The sequence below is a fragment of the Heptranchias perlo genome, chromosome 18, assembly GCF_035084215.1.
Source record: "Heptranchias perlo isolate sHepPer1 chromosome 18, sHepPer1.hap1, whole genome shotgun sequence".
In the NCBI taxonomy this organism is placed as follows: domain Eukaryota; kingdom Metazoa; phylum Chordata; class Chondrichthyes; order Hexanchiformes; family Hexanchidae; genus Heptranchias; species Heptranchias perlo.
This window is the reverse complement of record NC_090342.1, coordinates 37,628,294-37,651,237: the sequence shown is the minus strand read 5'-3', so window position 1 is coordinate 37,651,237 and position 22,944 is coordinate 37,628,294. Positions and strand designations below refer to the sequence as shown.

The following is a 22,944-nucleotide window of genomic DNA, read 5'->3' as shown; positions in this document are numbered from 1 at the left end:
GAGTCTACTATGCAGTACCTTTTAGCGAAGGCCTTTTGAAAATCCAAATATATTACATCGACTACATTACCCTTGTCTACCCTTTCTGTTACTACTTCAAAGAATTCAATAAGGTTGGTCAAGCATGACCTCCTTTTGAAATCCATGCTGACTATTCTTTATTATATTTTCGGTTTCTAGATGTTTTTCTATTACATCTATTAGTTCTTGTATTTCTTTTATTGCCATCCCAGGAATCAGTCTGGTGAAACTTCGTTGCACTCCCTCTATGGCAAGTGTATCCTTTCTTGGGTAAGGAGGCCAAAATTGTGCACAATACTCCAGGTGTGGTCTCACCAAGGCCCTATATAAGTGCAGTAAGACATCTTTACTCCTGTACTCAAATCCTCTTGTAATAAAGGCCAACATACCATTTGCCTTCCTAATTGCTTGCTGCACCTGCATGTTAGCTTTCAGTGACTCATGTACAAGGACACCCAGGTCCCTTTGAACATTTCCCAATCTCCCAACATTTTAAAAATACTATGCATTTCTGTTTTTCCTACAAAAGTGGATAACTTCACATTTTTCCACATTATATTCCATCTGCCACGTTCTTGCCCACTCACTTAGCCTGTCTATATCCCCCTGAAGCTTCTTTACATCCTCTTCACAACTTACATTCCCACCTAGTTTTGTGTCATCAGCAAACTTGGAAATATTACATTTGGTCCCCTCATCCAAATCGTTGATATCGATTGTGAATAGCTGGGGCCCAAACACCGATCCCTGCGGTACCCCACTGAAAACCTGAAAAAGACCTGTTTATTCCTACTCTGTTTTCTGTCTGTTAACCGATTCTCAATCCATGCCAGTATATTGACCCCATTTCCATGTGCTCTAACTTTGTTCACCAACCTCCCACGTGGGACCTTATCAAAAGCCTTCTGAAAATCCAAATACACCACATCCACTGGTTCCCCCTTATCTATTCTACTAGTTACATTCTCAAAGAACTCCAATAGGTTTGTTAATCATGATTTCCCTTTCATAAATCCATATTGACTCTGTCAAATCCTATTTTCTAATTGCCCAGTTATCACATCCTTTATATTAGATTCTAGTATTTCCCCTACTACTGATGTCAGGCTAATAGGTCTGTAGTTCCCTGTTTTCTCGCTCCCTCCTTTCTTAAATGGTGGGGTTACATTTGCTACCCTCCAATCTGCAGGAACCGTACCAGAATCTATAGAATTTTGGAAGATGACAACCAATGCATCCACTATCTCTATCGTGACCTCTTTCAAAACCCTGGGATGTAGATGATCAGGCCCTTGGGATTTATTAACTTTCAGTCTCATTAATTTCTCTAGTATTTTTTTTTCCTAATACTAATTTCTATCAGTTCCTCATTCTCGCCAGACTCTTGGTTCTCTAGTATTTTTGGGAGATTTTTTGTGTCTTCTGTGAAGATAGACACAAAGCATTTGTTTAATTTCTCTGCCATTTCTTTATTCCCCATTATAAATTCTCCAGTCTCTGTCTGTAAAGGACCCACATTTGCCTTCGCCAGCCTTTTCCTTTTCACATCCCTATAGAAGCTTTTACAGTCCATTTTTATATTTCTCACTAGTCTACCCTCATAATCTGTTTTCCCTTTCTTGGTCCTCCTTTGCTGAATTCTAAAATGCTCCCAATCCTCAGGCTTACTGCTTTCTCTGGCAACTTTATATGCCTTTTTCTTTTGATTTAATACTATCTTTAATTTCTCTTGTTGGCCATGGTTGGACCACTTTTCCTGTTGGGTTTTTGTGCCTTAAAGGAATATATATTTGTTGCAAATTATGTATTAATTCTTTAAATGCTAGCCATCGCCTGTCTACCGTCATACCTTTTAATGTAGTTCCCCAATCAACCACAGCCAACTTGCACCTCATATCTTCGTAGTTTCCTTTGTTTGTTTAGATTTAAGACCCTAGTTTTGGATTGAACTACATCACTTTCAAACTTAATCAAGAATTCTATCATATTATGGTCACTGTTCCCTAAGGGCTCCTTTACAACAAGATTATTAATTAACCCTTTCTCATTGCACAATACTAGATCTAAAATACTCTGTTTTATGCTACTATTTACAATTAATCTTTACTATTAATCTTGTATGCCAACAGTCGGTGTACACAAGATGCTTTGTGACAACTTAGCTGGGAAGGAGACATTTCTCATGTCAGCTGGCATGGAGGTTAGGAAGAGTAGTTGAGTAGTGAGGAGTTTAGTGGGAATGGGGTCGTGGGAGCAGGAAGTCGCTCTTGTTGATAAAAGGAGCTTGGAGAAGCTGGGAGCATGAACTGGAGAGAGATGGGTATTTAATATTGGAGTGGGAGTTGGACTGAGGGAGGTTTGGCTTAGGGAACAAAGTAAGGTTGGGGGGCGGGGGGGGGGGGGAGGGAGAGGCAAGCAGCTGTAAGGATATAAAGAGATGTAGTGCGCGTTTTTCTAATAGAAGTATTTGGTGCATTTTTAGCCTTGGGGAAATTTGAACATATCGGCATGGTTTGCTTAACTGGTTTGTGATTTTATTCGGGGAGATTTGAACTACAAGTTAAACTAACATGATGTTGCGCGTGGGAAATAGAGACTAAATGCAGCCTTCACGTCGAGGGGTTTGTCGGTGGAAAATCTTTGGTTCAAGACTGAAAATGGACTGTTTAGATAAGGAGCAAGAATAGGGCAGAGGGCTAAGTGTATCGGGGTGAGGTAGAGGCTGGCTTGTGGGGAACGAGGAGGACACAGCATGGTTGGAGGGTGTTCGGGAATAAAGTATAGTGAGACCAGAGGAAGGATTTTAGAGGTCTGCCATTTGGAAGGGGAGGGGAAGAGGACAACAGACAGGGCGAGGAGTGTGGGTTAGTTGAAAATAAGTGTAACTGAGAATCAACTAAATGAAGATGGAACCATTATGGTCTTTGTAACTTAACAACTTATTGGCAACTGAATCACAGGCAGTTTTTTTGATTCATTTGGTAGTGTTTCATTTTTAAATGGTCTGGGAGTGGGGGAAATGTCAAAGGCACTCCACCTTTTAATAGATTCATTATTGCAAGGGGATTGAAATACAAGAGTAAGGAAGTCTTGCTGCAATTGAACATGGCTTTGGTGAGACCACACATGGAGTACTGAGAGCAGTTTTGGTCTCCTTACCTAAGGAAGGATATACTCGCCTTAGAGGCGGTGCAATGCAGTTTCACCAGATTGATTCCTGGGATGAGAGGGATGTTTATGAAGAGAGATTGAGTGGAATGGGCCTATATTCTCTGGAGTTTAGAAGAATGAGGGGTGATCCCATTGAAACATATAACGTTCTTAGAGGGCTTGACAGGGTAGATGCTGAGAGGATGTTTCCCCTAGCTGGAGAGTCTAGAACTCGGGGACATAGTATTAGGATAAGGGGTCAGCTGTTTAGCACTGAGATGAGGAGGAATTTCTTCACTCAGAGGGTTGTGAATCTTTGGAATTCTCTACCCCAGAGGGCTGTGGATGCTTAGTATATTTAAGACTGAGATTGATAGATTTTTGGACATTAAGGGAATCGAGGGATATGGGGATCGGGTGGGAAAGTGGAGTTGAGGTTGAAGATCAGCCATGATCGTATTGAATGGCGGAGCAGGCTGGAAGGGCCGTATGGCCTTATCCTATTACGTTATGTAGATTCAAAACTGCCTGTGTGGCATCTAATGCCAGCACAAAGGCTTGCTAAGTTTGTCTGATTACTATGCTTTTATGTGGTAAAGACTCTTACTATATTGAGAATAATTAGCATTTTTTTTAAAAAAAAGGCCATGATCAGATTATATGGCAGCATCTCGAAAGATTTTGAAATGGAAGAACATTATAGAACGAAGTAAGTCACCAGAGGCGTAACAAGGAAATAAATGAGACTAAATGCAGACCACAAAAGGCGGTCAAAGTCTCTCTCCATCCTTGCCACTTGCGTTCCCAATGCAAATTTTGTAGTGGATTTGGAACCCATCTATACACAAAATGTTAGACTGTCTTACTTCTCTTAAGATGCTGTTTATTTCCAGCATTTTATGTTTCTATTTCAGATTTTCAGTTTTCCCTTTTTATTTATCTTTATAATGTTACTGCCAAGGAGTTTTCACTATATAAGTTTCATATGCCAGCCAATATGCTTAAGTGAAATCCAGGTGATAACAATGCATTAACAGTCATAATGTTAGCGAGCTGCTTAGAATCCATCATATCATGCACTTCTGTTGACCAGTTCGTCTGCTTCTCAGGTAGGTGTCAAAGGTCCCATGGCACTATTCAAAGAAGCACAGGGGAGTTCTGGGTAACATTTATCTCTCAACCAACACTAGAAAAGCATATTTTCTGGCCATTTATCTCATTGCTGAATGCAAATTGGCTGTTGCATTTCCCTACATTACAGCAGTGACTACACTTCAAAAGTACCTCATAGTTTGTGAAGTACTTTGGTACATCCTGAGGTTGTGAAAGGCTCTACATAAATGCAAGTTCTTTCTTTTCATTGGCGATTTTAATTTAAAGTAGTCTTACACAGAATGGGGAGAAGTGGCATGAAATAAATTAAATAAAAGTTGGCACTGGTGGGAATAAATTAAATAAATTGGAGAGAAATTGTCAATTAAATTGTGGAGTTAATAATGAGGAGTTCTTGCACATTAACAACATGAATTAAATATAGATCCAGGCTTCAATCAACAAAATTAATTTAATACAAGATCATTGCAAAGTTGATTGCGTACAAAAGGTTGCGCAAATCTGGAACTCTCTTTCCCCCAAAAGGCTGTGGCTGCTGGATCAAATTTTCAAGACTGAGATCAATAGATTTTTGTTACGTAAGGGATGTGGAGCAAAGGCGGGTTAATGGCGTTGAGCTATAGATCAGCTATGATCTACTTGGTGGAACAGGCTCAAGGGGCTGAATGGCCTACTCCTGTACCTTTTTTTCCCTATGTTCCCATATACCAGGAGAAACAGTGCAGACAACCGGCTTTTCCCTCTGGTTACCTCAGACCTATTAGGGGTGGCGACTGCGAGTTACTAGGCTGCAGCATTGCAAAGCCAGCGAGGCAGGCAATTGAGTGAGGGAAGCTGAGTAGTCAGCAATTGCAGGGAGAATGTTAAATGGCTTCCCTAGCCGTTCAGGCCAAACGCTGGGGTAAGAGACCAGTCAGCAGTGGCAAGGCTGTTATTAAACAGAAGGGGCTAACGAGCAGAGTGGGTTCGGAACCCACGGTACGAGACAAAAATAGGAGCGGGAAACACAAAAAAATGGATTTCTGTGGGCCCCGAGGTGAGTTCAGGGGACTAAACCTTTACCAAGATGCTTGCTGTTCTCCAGGGATGCAGCTTTACAGTGCCACCCTGTGGCTAATGTTAAGTATTGCAGGTAGTGATAAAGGGCTGAGTTCAGTTGATTGGTCACGTAATGTTAAGGGGCATAATTTCACATTCTGTGTTACCTACAGATACAGTGCCATTAGAATGTTGCAACCATGCATTGTTTTTAATATCTAATGTATAAAATTTCAAATTTGATATTTTTTTGTTCTTTTAGTCACGCTGTTGCAGCTCATTGAGCCGTAAGTGTCCTATGGTACATACACTTACCGAAGAAATGACTTGGGATAGAGGGCTGAACATTGCTAATTCACCTTGCATCTGTGCGGGATGCAATTGAATGTCACATTATTAATGCAAAAGTTCCATATTAGACTGAACTTACTTATGAAGTGCTTCAAATGAAGGCTTAAATATGTATCCTTTGAGAAGGAGGTAGATAATTTGTTTCTGTTGCTTTGATCTTGAAGCTATCATCTGAATGACTTCAAATAGTGAGACACCATCTGGATTGGTGAGCTGTTTTCCCATTTAATTTTCAATTCCCAGTGCTTATCTCCACTGTCTAAATACTACAAAGAAAATTTCAGTCTTTCCCTTACAACACAACGCTTTGCTCATTGATCTTAACCAAGCACTACTGAGTTTGCAGGGAGTCCAAGGCACAACATTTTCATTTTGTTAATTTTGCTTTATCAGCACCTGGGTACTTCATTCACTTTCAGCAATGTGTACTTATTTCATTTGATAGCTGTACTTATATAAAAAAAAATTCTCATGTTGAAGATATTTTTGAAGCTTATACTTGATGTACTTTGATGTTTAAGTTCTAGTTGACTTTTTTTTGAAGTGTTAGACATTTTCTCAATATTCCTGTTTCGTTTAAATTGACCCCATTATAAGTACAAATGCTGCAAAGTACGTAGCATTTGGTAATCTGTCTGCCTTTTTGTTTCACTGAGAATTGGATAGGGAAAAATAAGTTGATTACAGTTTAACTCCTGCATTTAAAATGGCAGACATGATAAGGACCTCAAGATGTTCTGGGTGAATTCAGAGCAAGGGGGCATAATAAAATTAGAGCTAAGCTAGTTAGGCATTAAATCATGAAGCATTTTTTCTCACACATGGTACTGGAAATCTGCATCCCTTCCCCCAAAAGGTTGTGGATGTTGGTTCAATTGAAATTTTCAAGACTGAGTGATAGATTTTGTTTTAGGTAATGGTATCAAGGGATGACAACAACTTGCATTTATATAGCTACTTTTATGTAGTAGAAGGTCCCAAGGCACTTCGCAGGAGCGTTATCAAACAAAATTTGACAGTCACATAAGGAGGTATTAGGACAGGCTTGATCAAAGAAGTAGGTTTAAGGAGCTTCTTAAGGAAGGATAGAAAGGCGGGGAGGTTTAGGGAGGGAATTCCAGATCTTAGTGCTTAGGCAGCTGAAGGCACGACCACCAGTGGCGGAGCGATTAAAATCGGGGATGCACAAGAGGCAAGTATTGGAGTGCAGAGATCTCTGAGGATTGTAGGGCTGGAGGAGGGTACAGAGATAGCGAGGGGCAAGCCAAGGAAGGATTTGAAAACCAGGATGAGAATTTTAAAATCGAGGTGTTCCAGGCCCAGGAACACCATGGAGGTCAGCGAGCACAGGGGTGATGGGTGAACGGGACTTGGTGCGTGTTAGGATATGGGCAGCAGAATTTTGGTTGAGCTCAAGTTTATGGAGGGTGGAAGATTGGAGGCCAGTCAGGAAGAGCATTGGAATAGTCAAGTCTAGAGTTAACAAAGACATGGATGAGGGTTTCAGCAGCAGATGAGCTGAGGCAGGGGCAGAGACAGGCGATTTTACAGAGGTGGAAGTAGGCAGTCTTGGTGATGGTGCGGCTATGTCGGAAGCTCATCTCCAGGTCAAACAGGATGCCAGGGTTACGAACGGTCTGGTTCAGTCTCAGACAGTGACCAGGGAGAGGGATGGAGTCGGTGGCTCGGGATTGGAGTTTGCGGCAGGGATCAAAGACATTGGCTTTGGTCTTCCCAATATTTAGTTGGAGGAAGTTTTTGGTCATCAGACAAGCAATGTGACAAATGAGAGACAGAGTTGGGGTCAAGGGAGGTGATTGAGAGGTAGATTTGGATATCGTCAGCGTACATGTGGAATCCGATGTGTTTTCGGATGATGTCGCCGAGGGGCAGCATGTAGATGAGAAATAGGAGGAAGTCAAGGATAGATCCTCGGGGGATCTCCAGAGGTAACTGTGTGGGAGTGGGAAGAGAAGCCATTGCAGGTGATTCTCTGGCTAAGAATGGAACCAGACAAGCGCAGTCCCAGCCGACTGGACGACTGAGGAGAAGCGTTGAAGGACGGTGTGGTCAACCATGTCAAAGGGTGAGGTGGGACAGTTTATCATCGTCACAGTAACGCAGGATGTCATTTGTGACTTTAGTAAGAGCCATTTCAGTACTGTGGCAGGGACGGAAACCTGATTGGAGGGATTCAAACATGGAGTTGCATGGATATGAAGAAAAGGTAGGTAAATGCTGTTGCGCCACAGATCGGCCATGATGAGGCGGAACAGGCTTGAGGGGCTGAATGGCCTGCTCCTGTTCCCATATACAGGAAAATGGAGTAATTTGGTTTGCACAGAGATAATCATGGATTTGTTCAGGGAAGGTTGTGTCTGACTAACTTGATTGAATTTTTTGAGGGGGTAACGTGTTTGATGTAGTGTACATGATTTTAGCAAGGTTTTTGACAAGGTCCCATAAGGTAGACTGGTCAAAAAAGTAAAAGCTCATGGGATCCAAGGGAAAGTGGCTAGTTGGATCCAAAATTGGCTCAGTGGCAGGAAGCAAAGGGTAATGGTAGACAGGTGTTTTTGCAACGGAAAGTTGTTTCCAGTCAGATTCGGCAAGGCTCAGTACTAGGCTCCTTGCTTTTTGCGATATATGTTAACGATTTGGACTTGAATGTTGAGGGGCTTGATCAAGAAGTTTGCAGATGATTCAAAAATTGGCCATGTGGTTGATAGTGAGGAAAGCTGTAGACTGCAGGAAGATATCAACGGACGTGTCAGGTGGGCAGAGAAGTGGCAAATGGAATTCAATCCATTGAAGTGAGGGGTAATGCATTTGGGGAAGGCACACAAGGCAAGGGAATAGGGAATAAATGGGAGGACAGTGAAAGGTGTAGAGGAACAAAGGGATCTTGAAGTGTATGTCCACAGAGCCCTGAAGGTAACAGGACAGGTAGATAAGGTGGTTAAAAAGGCATACGGGATACTTTATTAGCTGAGGCATAGAATATAAGAGCAGGGAGGTTATGCTAAAACTGTATAAAATATTGGTTAGGCCACAGCTTGAGTTCTGCGTACAGTTCTGGTCACCACATTACAGGAAAGATGTGATTGCACTAGAGAGGGTACAAAGGAGATTTATGAGGATGTTGCCAGGGCTAGAGAAAAGATTGGATAGGCTGGAGTTGTTTTCTTTGGAACAAAGGAGGCTGAGGGGAGATTTAATTGAGGGTATATAAAATTATGACTGGACTAGGCAGAGTGGCTAGGGAGGACCTATTTCCCTTAGCAGAGAAGTCAATAACCAGGGGACATAGATTTAAAGTAATTGGTAGACGGATTAGAGGGGAGCTGAGGGGAATTTTTTTTCACCCAGAGGGTGGTGGGAGTCTGGAACTCGCTGCCCGAAAGGGTGGTAGAGGCAGAAACAATCAACTCATTTAAAAAGTACTTGGATGTGCACTTGGTCCGCAGCCCTGTAGGTTATGGCACTTCAAGTGCTGGAAAGTGGGATTAAGCTGGATAGTTCTTTTTCGGCCGGCATTGACACGATGGGCCAAATGGCCTCCTTCTGTGCAGTAACTTTGTATGGTTCTATGATAACCCTGCCAGCACCATCTCCCCTGCTACTGCAGAAGGGCAGTTATCTCTTGATTGGTGGGAACAATGAAAAAGGCTTGTGATTTATCATGAGATATCCTCTAACAGCATTATAGCTTATGAAGATTGTGATTTTTTTTGTCCAGAAATAAAGCAATTAAAAAAATTGCAATACTTTTGGGTGACAACTGTGTTGTGACAGAGCGGGAGTTTTAACTGGGTACATGGACAGACTTGTTGAGGATTGAGACCAGCAGATCAACTTATTTCCGAAGAGCTAGTCATGATGGCTGAATTTTGCATGGAGCCTGCTGTTTCTGTTATTACAGTACTTAGTTTGCAGTTTTTTGACAAAGGAAATTGCAATGTTAAAGTTACTTCAGTGCTTAGAAAATTAGCAGAGAGAATTCAGGGTAGTTTCTGGGAGAGCAACTGTTAGTCACACCAGGCTGTCAGATTGGGTTGTGAGTGTGGAAATGGATGTTCCTATTGTCTGCAAATACCCCCTGATTTTCAACAAAATTCTCCATGACACATTACTAGGCATAGAATGGTGCAGAACAGTGGTGCCTTTTTAGTATAAACAAGTTCGAGTAAATCTCCTGTGGCGTTGCTCATAAGTCCGATTTGGGAATGAGATATGTTTGCGTGGTGGTTTAAAACCAAGTAAGTTTGAGAAAAAAGCTGCAGGTCCTAAAACCAGATGAACCAGTTTGTGGAATGTTGCAGCTCGGTCTATTTCCAATTTATACAATGAGGGTCAGTTGTCTCATCCCAGGCCCATTAAGCCAGGGTGGCCCTGTTTATTTTGATAATAAGTTGTTGATATTTTATTTAAACATGCACCTGAAGTAAAGGGGGAGGAGAGAGGTAATCTATTATAGTGACACCCAGCTGTATCCCTCGACTCCTCAACTGCTTCTCTGCTATCAGACTGCATGTCCGACGTCAGTCTTGGATGTGTCAAGGCTTCCTCCATCTCAATATTGGGAAGACCACAGCCATAGTTTTTAGCCCTTACGACAAATTTTGACCCCTTGCCACCGATTCCATCCCACCCCCACCCTGCCCATTGTCTCTGGCTTAACCAGATTTTTCTGAATCTTGCTGTTCAGTTTGATTCTGAGCTGAATTTCAGACCTCATATCTTCTGTGCCAGAAATACTGCTTGCTTCCATCTCCAACATTGACTGCCTTTGCCCCTACATCAGCTGCTCTGCAGCTGAAGACTATATACATGCCTTTGTCACTTCTAGACTAGATTATTCAAATACTCTTCTCTGGCATCCAATCTTCCACCCTCCATAACCACCACTTGTTGAAAACACAGCTGAATGCATTCTGTTTCTCTCACTGGCTGCCTATCCCCCAACAGATGAAAACAAAACTGCACAAAACCCATGTCATTGACTTAAGTTTTTGATCACTCCGCCTAACCTCTTCATGTTGCACATACTCTGGCAAATGATCCATCACGTCCTTCATAGGTTAACTGGTTTCTCAGCAGACCTTTAACCATGTGAATGCCTGCTTGGCCTACTAGTCAAGAATCCGATATACCCACCCATTGGCCCATTGATACTGCTTCTTTCTGTTTGCAGGTCCATATCCAACAAGTACTGCCTCTTCCTACGAAAGTGGCATGTATATGCTTGCTATGGTGATTGGTCCAGCTATAGATTATGCACACTAATCAACTGAATTGAGGGAAAAATTACTGCTGAATTTAAACGCTCATTCTAGAGTTCTGTGATCATGCCCTCTTGCCGATTTAAAAAGAAGCCAGGAATTCCACCTGTCAGATGAAAATATTCACCCAACATCTCCGACGTAAAATTACGCCGATTTAACCACAATCAAATTTCTGCCTTTCCCACATTTTAACCCTATCCATTGGCCACAATTCCCAACCTATCCAGTTATTTTCCGGTAACTCCATTGGCCTATTTGCAAACTATCCCAGCTTGAAAATGGTTTCTTTACATTTGACTAGCCTTCATAAGGTGGCTTTCTTCCACAGGTAGGAATATCAAAAGCTAACCGCCTCTGATATCTGAAAACTAGTGACAGTGACTTCATCAAAACAATTAAGAATTTCAATCATAGTGTCACTTGAGCAGATGTGATTGTAGGTAATATCTCATTGGGCAAATGAAACATAGTTTACTATGTGAGGCCAAGGGAGTATAAGGAATATTTCATGCTTCTATTACCTGTTTTGTACTCATACCAGCATCTTGAGTAAATCTATCAAGTGGATTTACATCCCCATGACTTCTATTTATATTGAAGTACTCATCTCTCTCTTTCCTCCGCCCCCCCCTCCCCCTCCCCCCTCCCCCCCCCCCCCCCCCCCCCAAAAAAAAATCAGTTTTTAGTCTGGCATTTGTGTTTGTCACTGGGTCTGCTACAAATTGGCATTTGTCATCTAAGTCTTCCACCTTGGTGGGGGAAAGAGTCTGGCAGGGGGCGGTTAATGACCTATCTGTATTTAAAATTCTTTTTGAAAATGTGAATGATTGGAAGGAATATTCTCCCACCCTTTGTGAGTGTCACTTCAGAAGTAACAGATTGCATTACAGCTGATTGTGTCCCTAGCTCCTGCTGAATGATCTTTCCTACTGATGTGTCATTGCAGCATTTGACCTAGGTGGCAAATAGCACTAGGAAATTGAACCACATACCCAAATTGGAGTAAAATAAACATGGTCTTTGTTTCTTGAATGTTACTCTTGACTGCAGAACACAAAATAGTCAATTATTGCGAGGATGCATCAGTGTAATTTCATAATAAATTTTGCCTGTTACTTTTATAATTGACTCTGAAAACTATTGATTTAGTGGTGTGGGTAGGAGCCGAATGCCCTTATGAGCGTCGTTAGTGTTAACACATTTAGTTTTATTAGGTTAGACTTTGGGGGAAAAAAAACTGCTGCCACTTTTATTTTGATAGGTTACAAATTTCTTGTTGAATTTAGTGTCTTTTTAAAAACTGTCATCCATGCTTGCCAGGCAGCCAAAACCATTTTCCCTCTCCCTCTTGGTTAAATATCTCCACGTAGATGTTGATTTTTTTTAAAAATGCACCTTTCCTGGAATAATAGGGCAAAAATTGCAAGGCTGCACTGCTGGTTCAAAACCTTGCTAGATGTGAGTATGGGACACAGAATCGGACCTACAATATTTTATTCCTATCTGACATGTGTTCGCTTCTAGTGAGGGTCTATGTCTGCAGCAGAGCCTTGCAATTTCTGCTGTAATGTATGTACTTTGTTTTGAGAGGCTTTATGTGAGGAATGTGAACTTTTAAAATTGGGATCAAAGCACCTTGGGGCAAAGTAGAGGGAGCTCTTTGTGATCTACGTTTGCTTATGCAGATACTACTTGTCTGAAATGTAAAACAGTTACATTTTAAGGTATTTTAACTTTTAACTCATCACATGGACTGCAGCGGTTCAAGAAGGTTGCTCATCACCACCTTCTCAAGGGCAATTAGGGATGGGCAATAAATGCTGGTCTCGCCAGCGACACCCACATCCCATGAACGAATAATAAAAAAAAAATTCCCCAGGATTCAGAGCTTTCACCTCAAGCACAAGATTCAAGCAGTGAACCTCTAATCTCAGCCAGGCTGTCAGGCAGGTTGTTGAGAAGATGAGGTGTTTTCCTTAGGAAGTGAGGGAATCTTCTGTGGTTTGTGCTGTCTGAGCACAATTGATATCCATTGATTGAGCCAACTGAGCAGGTTTATTGGCTGAACAAAAAGTTAAATACCTTAAAATGGTAGTTTGGAGATTTTTGCCCTCATGATAACATTTTAATTTGCAAGACCATCCATCTTGTAGAAAAAGTATTCTCCCTTTATAACACACAGCTGAAAAGATATTGCCATAGCATTCAAGTTAGACTTTCAATATTTAATCCTATTTGAGATGTGTGCATTCAAATTTGCTGATCCAGTAACTTGAGATGAAAAACAAATGAATTTAATCTAATTGAAAGTTTTGAAATCTATGGAGCTCTAAAGTTGACAGATCGCTGTATCTGAGAGTTCAGTTTATTTTCAGAGGCTGGTGAGTAAACAATTACTACTTGGTAATATGTTGATTCAGAAGCACATGAGCTCCTTGCCGCTTGGAGGCGAATGCTTTTGAGATTCAGCAGCTGTATGCAGCCGTCACTAAATTCCCAATTAAACTTTTGCAGCCTCCGTTACTGCCTTCCCTCCCGATAAAAAAAAAATCAGTCTAGACATATAATTGCTATCAAAGTTTCTGATTTATTATACATGAACACATTATTTAGCAGTGGTTGTGTGACTTGGCAGATACTCGTGGTTAGGTTTTTGTCAGCATCCATCTGACTATTAACTGACTGCATAGAGGCAGTGGGAGGGCTCGAGAGGTGGTGGTGATATAGAGGTGGGTACAGTAGTACAGTCATCCTGCATTGAACGAACCCCTGCATATACAATGAACATATAGTATGGCGAGCTGGTGTTGGCTGTAAATAATGCAAAGTGGGATGTTACGTTATATCTGCAGAATACTGCAATTAACTACTAAGTAAAATTGGTATGATAAGATCTGCTAGGAGTCACATCTGTGTAGAAATTACTTCACTAATCTGAATCTCAAAAGCATTCGCCTCCAAGCAGCAAGGAGCTCATGTGCTTCTGAATCAATATATTACCAAGTAATAATTGTTTACTCACCAGCCTCTGAAAATAAACTGAACTCAGATACAGCGATCTGTCAACTTTAGAGCTCCATAGATTTCAAAACTTTCAATTAGATTAAATTCATTTGTTTTTCATTTCCCTTATATTGATAGAACATTAAAAAAAAGCCATTAAATGTGAATAATACACCAGATTTTAAGGATCATTTTTGGCAGTTGACCATAATATCCCGGTGATGTCCTAGTACTGTCCTGCCAAGTGAAATGTCTGGCTCTGTGCACACAATTCTGCAACCAACTTTTTCACATTTTTTCTTATTTTTAACAAGTTGTTTGCAAATTTAAAGACAATGCATTTCAGGAAAGTTATTACTACAAACATGGCAGTACCACCATGTTGCATGTTTGTGCCTGAGCAGACTGCAATGTTCCCACCTCCCTGTAGCTGGCTCTATTTTTCAAGGTTTTGCATGAGAAAAGTGATGGAGTATGAACATATTGCAGTTGGCACTTCAGGTGACCTGAAGACTGGGTAAAAGGAAGTGGACCAATTGCAACAGCATGAGGAATGTTCGACATATGAATCTCGACCATTGGGATCCTTTTGTTTTAAATCTTCATAGCCATTTTTTTAGATTTACCATCCTTTGGTTTTGATCTACATATTGATCCAGCCTGTTGCCTTAATAAGAACATAAGAACATAAGAAATAGGAGCAGGAGTAGGCCAATCGGCCCCTCGAGCCTGCTCCGCCATTCAATAAGATCATGGCTGATCTGATCCGAACCTCAAATCTAAATCCATGTCCAATTTCTTGCCCGCTCCCCGTAACCCCTAATTCCCTTTACTTCTAGGAAACTGTCTATTTCTGCTTTGAATTTATTTAATGATGTAGCTTCCACAGCTTCCTGGGGCAGCAAATTCCACAGACCCACCACCCTCTGAGTGAAGAAGTTTCTCCTCATCTCAGTTTTGAAAGAGCAGCTCCTTATTCGAAGATTATGCCCCCTAGTTCTAGTTTCACCCATCCTTGGGAACATCCTTACCGCATCCACCCAATCAAGCCCCTTCACAATCTTATATGTTTCAATAAGATCGCCTCTCATTCTTCTGAACTCCAATGAGTAGAATCCCAATCTACTCAACCTCTCCTCATATGTCCGCCCCCTCATCCCCGGGATTAGCCGAGTGAACCTTCTTTGTACTGCCTCGAGAGCAAGTATGTCTTTTCTTAAGTATGGAGACCAAAACTGTATGCAGTATTCCAGGTGCGGTCTCACCAATACCTTTATATAACTGCAGCAATACCTCCCTTCTATCCCCCTAGCAATAAAAGCCAACATTCCGTTGGTGGTCTTGATCACCTGCATACTAACTTTTTGATTTTTCTTGCACTAGGACCCCCAGATCTCTCTGAACTGCAGTACTTTCCAGTTTCTCGCCATTAAGATAATAACTTGCTCTCTGATTTTTCCTGCCAAAGTGCATAACCTCACATTTTCCAATATTGTATTGCATCTGCCAAATCTCCGCCCACTCACCCAGCCTGTCTATATCCCCTTGTAGGCTTTTTTATGTCCTCCTCACTCTCTACTTTCCCTCCCATCTTTGTATCATCTGCAAACTTTGATATGTTACACTCTGTCCCCTCCTCCAAATCGTTAATATAGATTGTAAAGAGTTGGGGACCCAGCACCGACCCCTGTGGAACACCACTGGCTACTGGTTGCCAGTCCGAGAATGAACCGTTTATCCCAACTCTCTGCTTCCTGTTAGATAACCAATCCTCCACCCATGCCAGAATATTACCCCCAATCCAGTGATTCTTTATCTTGAGCAATAATCTTTTATGTGGCACCTTGTCGAATGCCTTCTGGAAGTCTAAATACACTACGTCCACTGGTTCCCCTTTATCCACCCTGTACGTTATGTCCTCAAAGAACTCAAGCAAATTTGTCAGACATGACTTCCCCTTCGTAAAGCCATGTTGACTTTGTCCTATTAAATTATGTTTATCCAAATGTTCTGCTACTATCTCCTTAATAACAGACTCCAAAATTTTACCCACCACAGATGTTAGGCTAGTTGCCTTGTTTTATGTTGCCATTTAAAATCATGCTGATCACGTTGTGAAGAATGGGCAATATTAGTCTACAGAGTACTGAGCCTGATAGAGATCCCAGTCAACATACACCATTGATATTGAACAAGCCTGGGAATAATAACTAGATCCACATTGATTTTTGAGTTCAGTTCTTCAAATTTCTTGAGCTCAGTAATTCCTTTAAACCACTAAACTTGCTGATGTCATTAGTACTTGGTGCAAAAGTACAAGACAAAATACTAAAGAAAACTGATCATAATTTATTTGTAACCAGTGACTGTGGTAACATTCACATCAAGCAGATTCATACAGTACAGGAGGAGTCCATTTGGCCCATTGTGCCTGTGCCAGCTGTTTGAGCTATCCAATTAGTCCCACTCCCCTGCTTTTTCCCCATATCCCTGCAAAGTTTTTGTATTGAAAGATACTATTGAATCTGCATCCATCATGCTTTCAGGCAGTGCATTCCAGATCATAACAATACAGTGTGTTTTTAAAAAATAAGTCTCCATCTCCCCTCTGGTTATTTCCCAATTAGCGTAAATCTGTGTCCCTGGTTACTGACCCTCCTGCAAGTGGAAACAGTTTCTCCCCATCTACTCTATCAAAATCTGTCATAATTTTTAACACCGTTATTAAATCTCTTAATCATCTCTGCCAATTATGTAGGCATGAGGGGCGGGTTGGTTAAGGTAGATTAGAAATTAGATTAAAAGATATGATTGTGGATAAGCAATGGTTTTCATTTAAAGAAATAATTCATAATTCTCAACGAATACACACTCCCTTGGGGAACAAAAACACCACGGGAAAAGTGATCCAATCGTGGCTAACTGGAGAAGTTAAGGATAGTATTAGATTAAAAAGAGGCTTACAATGTTGCCAAAAAAAGAGTAGTAGCCTGACGACTGGGAGGGTTTTAGAAATCGGCACAGGATGACCAAGAAATTGATAGAGGGAGAAAATTGAATGAGAGTAAACGAGCCAGAAATATAAAAACAGATTGTAAGAGCTTCTACAAGTATGTAAAAAGGAATATAGTAAAAGTAAACGTGGGTCCCTCGGAGGCAGACAGGAGAAATTATAATTGGGAATAAGGAAATGGCAGATGTTATACAAATATTTTGTATCTGTCTTCACAGTAGAAAACACACAACATACCGGAAATAGTGAGGAGCCAAGGGTCTAATGTGAGTGAGGAACTTAAAGTAATTAAGATTAGTGAAGAAAAAGTACTGGAGAAATTAATGGGACTAAAAGCCAATAAATCCCCTGGACCTGATGGCCGACATCCTAGGGTTTTGAAAGAGGTGGCTGCAGATAGTGGATGCATTGGTTTTGATCTTGCAAAATTCCCTAGATTCTATAACTCTGCCCATTGATTGGAAGGTAGCAAATGTAACCCCGCTATTCAAGAAAGGAGGGAGAAAACAGGGAACTATAGGCCAGTTAGCCTGACGACAGTAGTAGGGAAAATGGTAGAATCTGTTAAGGACGTACTAACACGGCACTTAGAAAATCGTAACATGATTAGGCAGAGTCCGCACTGTTTTGTGAAAGGGAAATCGTGTTTGACAAATCTATTAGTTTTTTCAGGGTGTAACTAGCAGGGTAGATAAGAGGGAACCAGTGGATGTGGTATATTTGGATTTTCAAAAGGCGTGCAATAAGATGTTACACGATTAGGGCTCATGGGCTTGGGGGTAATATATTAGCTTGGACAGAGGATTGGTTAATGGATTTAAAAAAAGAGTAGAAATAAACAGGTCATTTTTGGATTGGCAGGTTGTAACTAGTGGGGTGCCGCAAGGGTCAGTGTTGGAGCCTCAGCTGTTTGCAATTTATATCAATGACTTAGATGAAGGGACTGAATATAATGTATCCAAGCTTGCTGAAAGTACAAAGCTAGGTGGGAAAGTAAGCTGTGAGGAAGACACAGAGGCTGCAAAGGGATATAGACAAGTTAAGTGATTGGGCAAGAAGGTGGTAGATGGAGTATAATGTAGGGAAATGTGAAATTAGTCCACTTTGGCAGGAAAAATAGAAAAGCAGAATATTTTTTAAAAGGTGAGACACTAAGAAATGTTGGTATTCAGAGGGGTTTGGGTGTCCTTGTATATGAATCACAAAGTTAACATGCAGGTACAGCAGCAATTAGAGAGGCAAATGATATGTTAACCTTTATTGCAAGGGTTTGGAGTATAAGCATGAGGAGGTCTTGCTGCAATTGTATAGGGCCTTAGACCGCACCTGGAGTACTGTGTACAGTTTTGGCCTCCTTACCCAAGGAAGGAAACACTTGCTTTAGAGGGGGTGCAACAAGTTGCACGAGATCAATTCCTGGGCTGAGAGGGTTGTCCTGTTGAGAGATTGAGTAGAATGGGCCTATATTCTCTGGAGTTTAGAAGAATGATAGGTGATCTCATTGACACATTTAAGATTCTGAGACAGCTTGATGGGGTAGATGCTGAGAGGCTGTTTCCCTTGGCTCGAGAGTCTAGAACTAGGGGTCATAGCCTCAAGATAAGGGGTCGGACATTTAAGACCGAGATGTGGAAAAATTTCTTCACTGAGGGCTGTGAATCTTTAGAATTCTCTATCCCGGGGGCTGTGGATGCTCAGTCGTTGAGTATATTCAAGACTGAGATTAATGGGTATTTGGACACTAAGGGAATCAAGGGATATGGGGATAGGGTGGGAAAGTAGAAGATCAGCCATGATCTTATTAAATGGTGGAGTAGGTTCGAGGGGCCGTTTGGTCTACCCCTGCTCTTACTTATGTTATTAGAACAATACCAGCTTCTCTAGACTCTCCATATAATTAAAGTTCTTCACTCTTGGTATCATTCTGGTAAATCTCCTTTGCACTCTTTCCAAGGCCTTGACACCCTTCCTAAAGTGTGGTGCCTAGAATTGCACACAATACTCCAGCTGAGGCCTAACCAGTGATTTATGAACGTTCAGCAAAACTTCCTTGCTTTTGTACCTATCGTGGAGGATGGAGGCCCTGGGGTGCGCCTACTTCTCTGGGGTTCATCAAAATATTTCAACACTTACCCTTGGTGGGACTCTTTGGCGCAGGCTCTGACCAGTTCGAACCTATAATGGCAGTCAGAGTCCTATTTATGTCATAGGACCACGATTTCCACGTTAAAAGGGGCTTATCACCTGCAACAAATGAATGCTTTGGACTCCTGGCAGTAGGCCCCTTTCAAAATGGAGCCAGCTGCATTGCCAGTGTTAATGGTGCAATAAGACTACTAACTTCATTAACCTAGTTAATTTCAGGCGAAGACAGTGAAAATTGACCCCATGTAAATTGAGTGTTAAAATCCCAACGGACTGACATGTAGAGACTCCCTCCTGTAGGAAATCTTCCTCTGCTTTGTCAGGTTGGGCCCTGTCTCTGGATTAAGCTGTAGTGCTGGTTTAAAGCGAAGCTGCTTATAATGTAAATTGATGCTCTGAATGAGATTGCCATTTTGTGCCATAATATTGTGCTCATAAGGAACGAAGGATACATTTGCATTATAACTTAAACTCAAACTGACTGGAGAGAAACAATATATTTCCTGCATTGGGTAATATCTCAACTTTGATTTGACATTGTATTGTGTGTAACTCCAATGCAATGTCAATCTGGATTTTAAGAAGTGACCATAAATTTTTTTTTGCTAGAACTAGCAATGCAGCTAATGATCAGAGATTAGTAGCTGTCCAAGTCCAGCATATAATTGTCCTGCTCTCATTTCACTTGGAGAGAGGAGATCTTCATTGTGTTAGTTTGGGCTGTAGTCAAACCCAGGTCCCAGAGATTCGGGAACAGCTATGCACCACCCAATATGTCTTTCTCTCCATGGCCCACCAAAATAATAAAGTAATTTATTTTGGACAAAAATGGAAATTTAACATTGAAAACTACACTTGCAGCTTTGTACTGTATGAAATTGGATGGTTTGTTGATTTTTAAAAAATTTTCTCTCTGGGATACAGCACCTTCAGATGACAATTCAGGCATTGCAGGATGAGCTCCGAATCCAACGGGACCTGAACCAGCTCTTTCAGCAGGATAGTAGCAGCAAAACAAGTGAGCCATTTGTTGCTGAGCTAACTGAGGAAAACTTCCAGCACTTGCACACCGAACATGAACGTCAGGCCAAGGAGCTATTCCTATTGCGCAAGACTCTGGAGGAGATGGAGCTGCGCATTGAGACACAGAAACAAACACTCTGTGCCCGTGATGAGTCTATCAAAAAACTGCTGGAGATGCTTCAGAGCAAAGGACTGTCCTCAAAGGTGATGGAAGAAGACCATGAACGAATACGCCGTCTAGCTGAAGCAGAGATGCTTGTGAACCAGTTAGAAAACATACTTGAACAAAAAGAGAAAGAAAATCATCAGCTGAGAGAGGTAAGAATTATTTTTTACTTGTACATTATTTCTCCTTTTTAAACTTTTTTTTCATTCTACAGATTTCTTTTTCTCCTTCCAGCACCAACAGTAACTCAACTAAATCGATAGTAGTAGCCATATTTCATTGCAGTGCGAAAACTGGTGACAGATGTGCAGGATAGTGCACAGTTGACAGTTTCTCCAACCCCCCCCTTCCTTCCCCCAACAATGGACCGCTCAGATCAGTAAGGATGTATGCCCCAAAATCGGTGATCTAACCCATTTGCACAGATAGATGCTGCCTTGTCTGTTGCTTATCTGTCTGTTTTTAAAATGAGCTACCTGATCTTAGGTATAAAGTATTTTTTTCTTCATAATCAGATCTGGCACTGAGCACTTAGTAGCTTAGGATTCTTTCTTTACTTATTTTCAAATGTTGGGTAGTCCTTCATTTTGAAGAGAAAGTACCACCATTAGTACCCCGTCAAAAAAAATCAAACCATAACCAATAATCAACGTTAGAATTCTTAATTTCCCCATTCTAATGTTAACATTGGAATAAAAAGAAAAAAGACTTGCATTTATATAGCGCCTTTCACAACCTCGGGACATCCCAAAGGGCTTTACCGCCAATTAAGTACTTTTTGAAGTGTAGTCACTGCTGTAACATCAGAAACGCGGCAGCCAATTTGAGCACAGCAAGGCCTCGCAAACAGCAATGTGATAATGACCAAATAATCTTTTTTTAGCCATGTTGGTTGAGGGATAAATATTGGCCAGGACTCCCCTGCTCTTCTTCAAAATAGTGCCATGGGATATTTTACGTCCACCTGAGAGGGCAGACGGAGCCTCGATTTTACTGTCTCATCCGAAAGATGGCACCTCCGACAGTGCAGCACTCCCTCAGTACTGCACTGGAGTGTCAGCTTGGATTTTGTACTCAAGTCTCTGTAGTGGGACTTGAACCCACAACTTTCTGACTCAGATGTGAGAGTGTTGCCACAGAGGCACGGCAGACATGTTAAATGGGTTTATAAGAGTCACTGAGCTTAATACAAAATAACTAAATGAACATCCATGGACACACATTCCCTCAATGTGCCTGAGTGATTTTGTTTTTTTTTGCCTTGCCATTTCAACTTTCTATGAATTCCATTTCCTTACATTGTCAAGCTCTACACTCCCTCCAAACCAGTCTGCAGTCAGCTTGGTTTGATTGGTGTCATTCTTACCTCTGGATCACTGTGTTGTGGATTTAGACCTCACTCCACGACTTAAGTACATGGTATGGGTTAGCATTCTGGTGTGGTGCTGAAAGAATGCTGGATTGTTGGACAGGGTAATGCATGCTTGTTCTGATGGATGCTCAAGATTCTTTGATGCTGTTTGTCATAGTCAATATTCCTTCCTCAACCAACAACACCAAAACTGATAAACTAGTTACTCATTTCATTGCTTGTGCAATCTTATTGTGCGTAAGTGGCTGCCATGTCTGCCTACATAACGGTCACTGGATTTCAAAATCATCATATAAGATGTACTTTGAGTTGTTTCTGAGATGTAATGAATCTCCCTTCGAGTTGCATTTGAATTCAAGGGCATTGTTCCAAAAATTTGAAGTCCAGATTGAGAGTTACATATGTGGACGTGCAAAGTGTTCAAAACAAAATTGTAACGTTAGTAACATTAATAGCTAAAGAGGGATATAATATTGTAGCTATAACTGAAAAGTGTCTTAACTTTGGTACTGGGAAATTAATATTACTGGTTATAACATTTTCTGGAAAAATTAGGAGGGAAAAGAGGGGATGGGGTGACAGAATCCTCACTATCACAGCACTGGAATGCAAGGAAAATCCTGGGGGCTGCATTAGGATCGAATGCACAAGGATAGAGTTAGGGAATAGAAAAGGTAATAATACAATTCTCAGTGTGCGTTACAGTATTGGCCACCAAACAGTGAAGATAAGAAAGAGGTGGAGATGTGCAACCAGTTCAAAGAGCATTGTAAGAACAACAGGGCAATAATAGTGACTGATTGTAACGATCTCATTTTGAGTGGAGTAAAGGTAATGCATATGGTCAAAATGAGGAAAGCTTTCGGGAATGCATCCAGGACTGCTCCCCAGATCAGTACGTTTCCAGTCCCATAAGGATGGAAGGATCATTTGATGAGATAGGAGAACAATTGGAAATATCAAGCAAAGCATAATTAGGTTCAATCTAAGATTAGAAAATGGTAAAGAAGAACCAAAAAAAAAGTGTGCTTCACTGGGAAAAAGGCAAAGTTCAGCAAGATAGAAGGGAACCTGGCCCAAATTAACTGGACAGATTGACAGATCAGCATAGGAAATTGTCAAATCTGAAATGGAGTGCAAAATAGATAAATTCCACAAAAGTGAAAAGGGGGTTATCAAAGGCCAGAGAGACTAAAGCTAAACTAAAACTTAAAATAGAGACAAATGATAAAATTCTATCCTCCACAGTTAGGTTTCCTCCTTC

General features: G+C 41.2%; 1 protein-coding gene across 8 annotated transcripts in view; it reads left to right on the top strand.

Moving 5' to 3' along the window:
* The window catches only part of LOC137334765 (ELKS/Rab6-interacting/CAST family member 1-like), a 1,087,823-nt gene that overhangs the window by 45,077 nt on the left and 1,019,802 nt on the right, over nt 1–22,944 (top strand). For all 8 annotated transcript variants that reach the window (XM_067999707.1, XM_067999706.1, XM_067999704.1 and 5 more), the window contains exon 3: nt 20,044–20,460. In XM_067999707.1, coding sequence (XP_067855808.1) covers nt 20,044–20,460 — 417 coding nt within the window. The remainder of the gene's footprint in view (nt 1–20,043; nt 20,461–22,944) is intronic.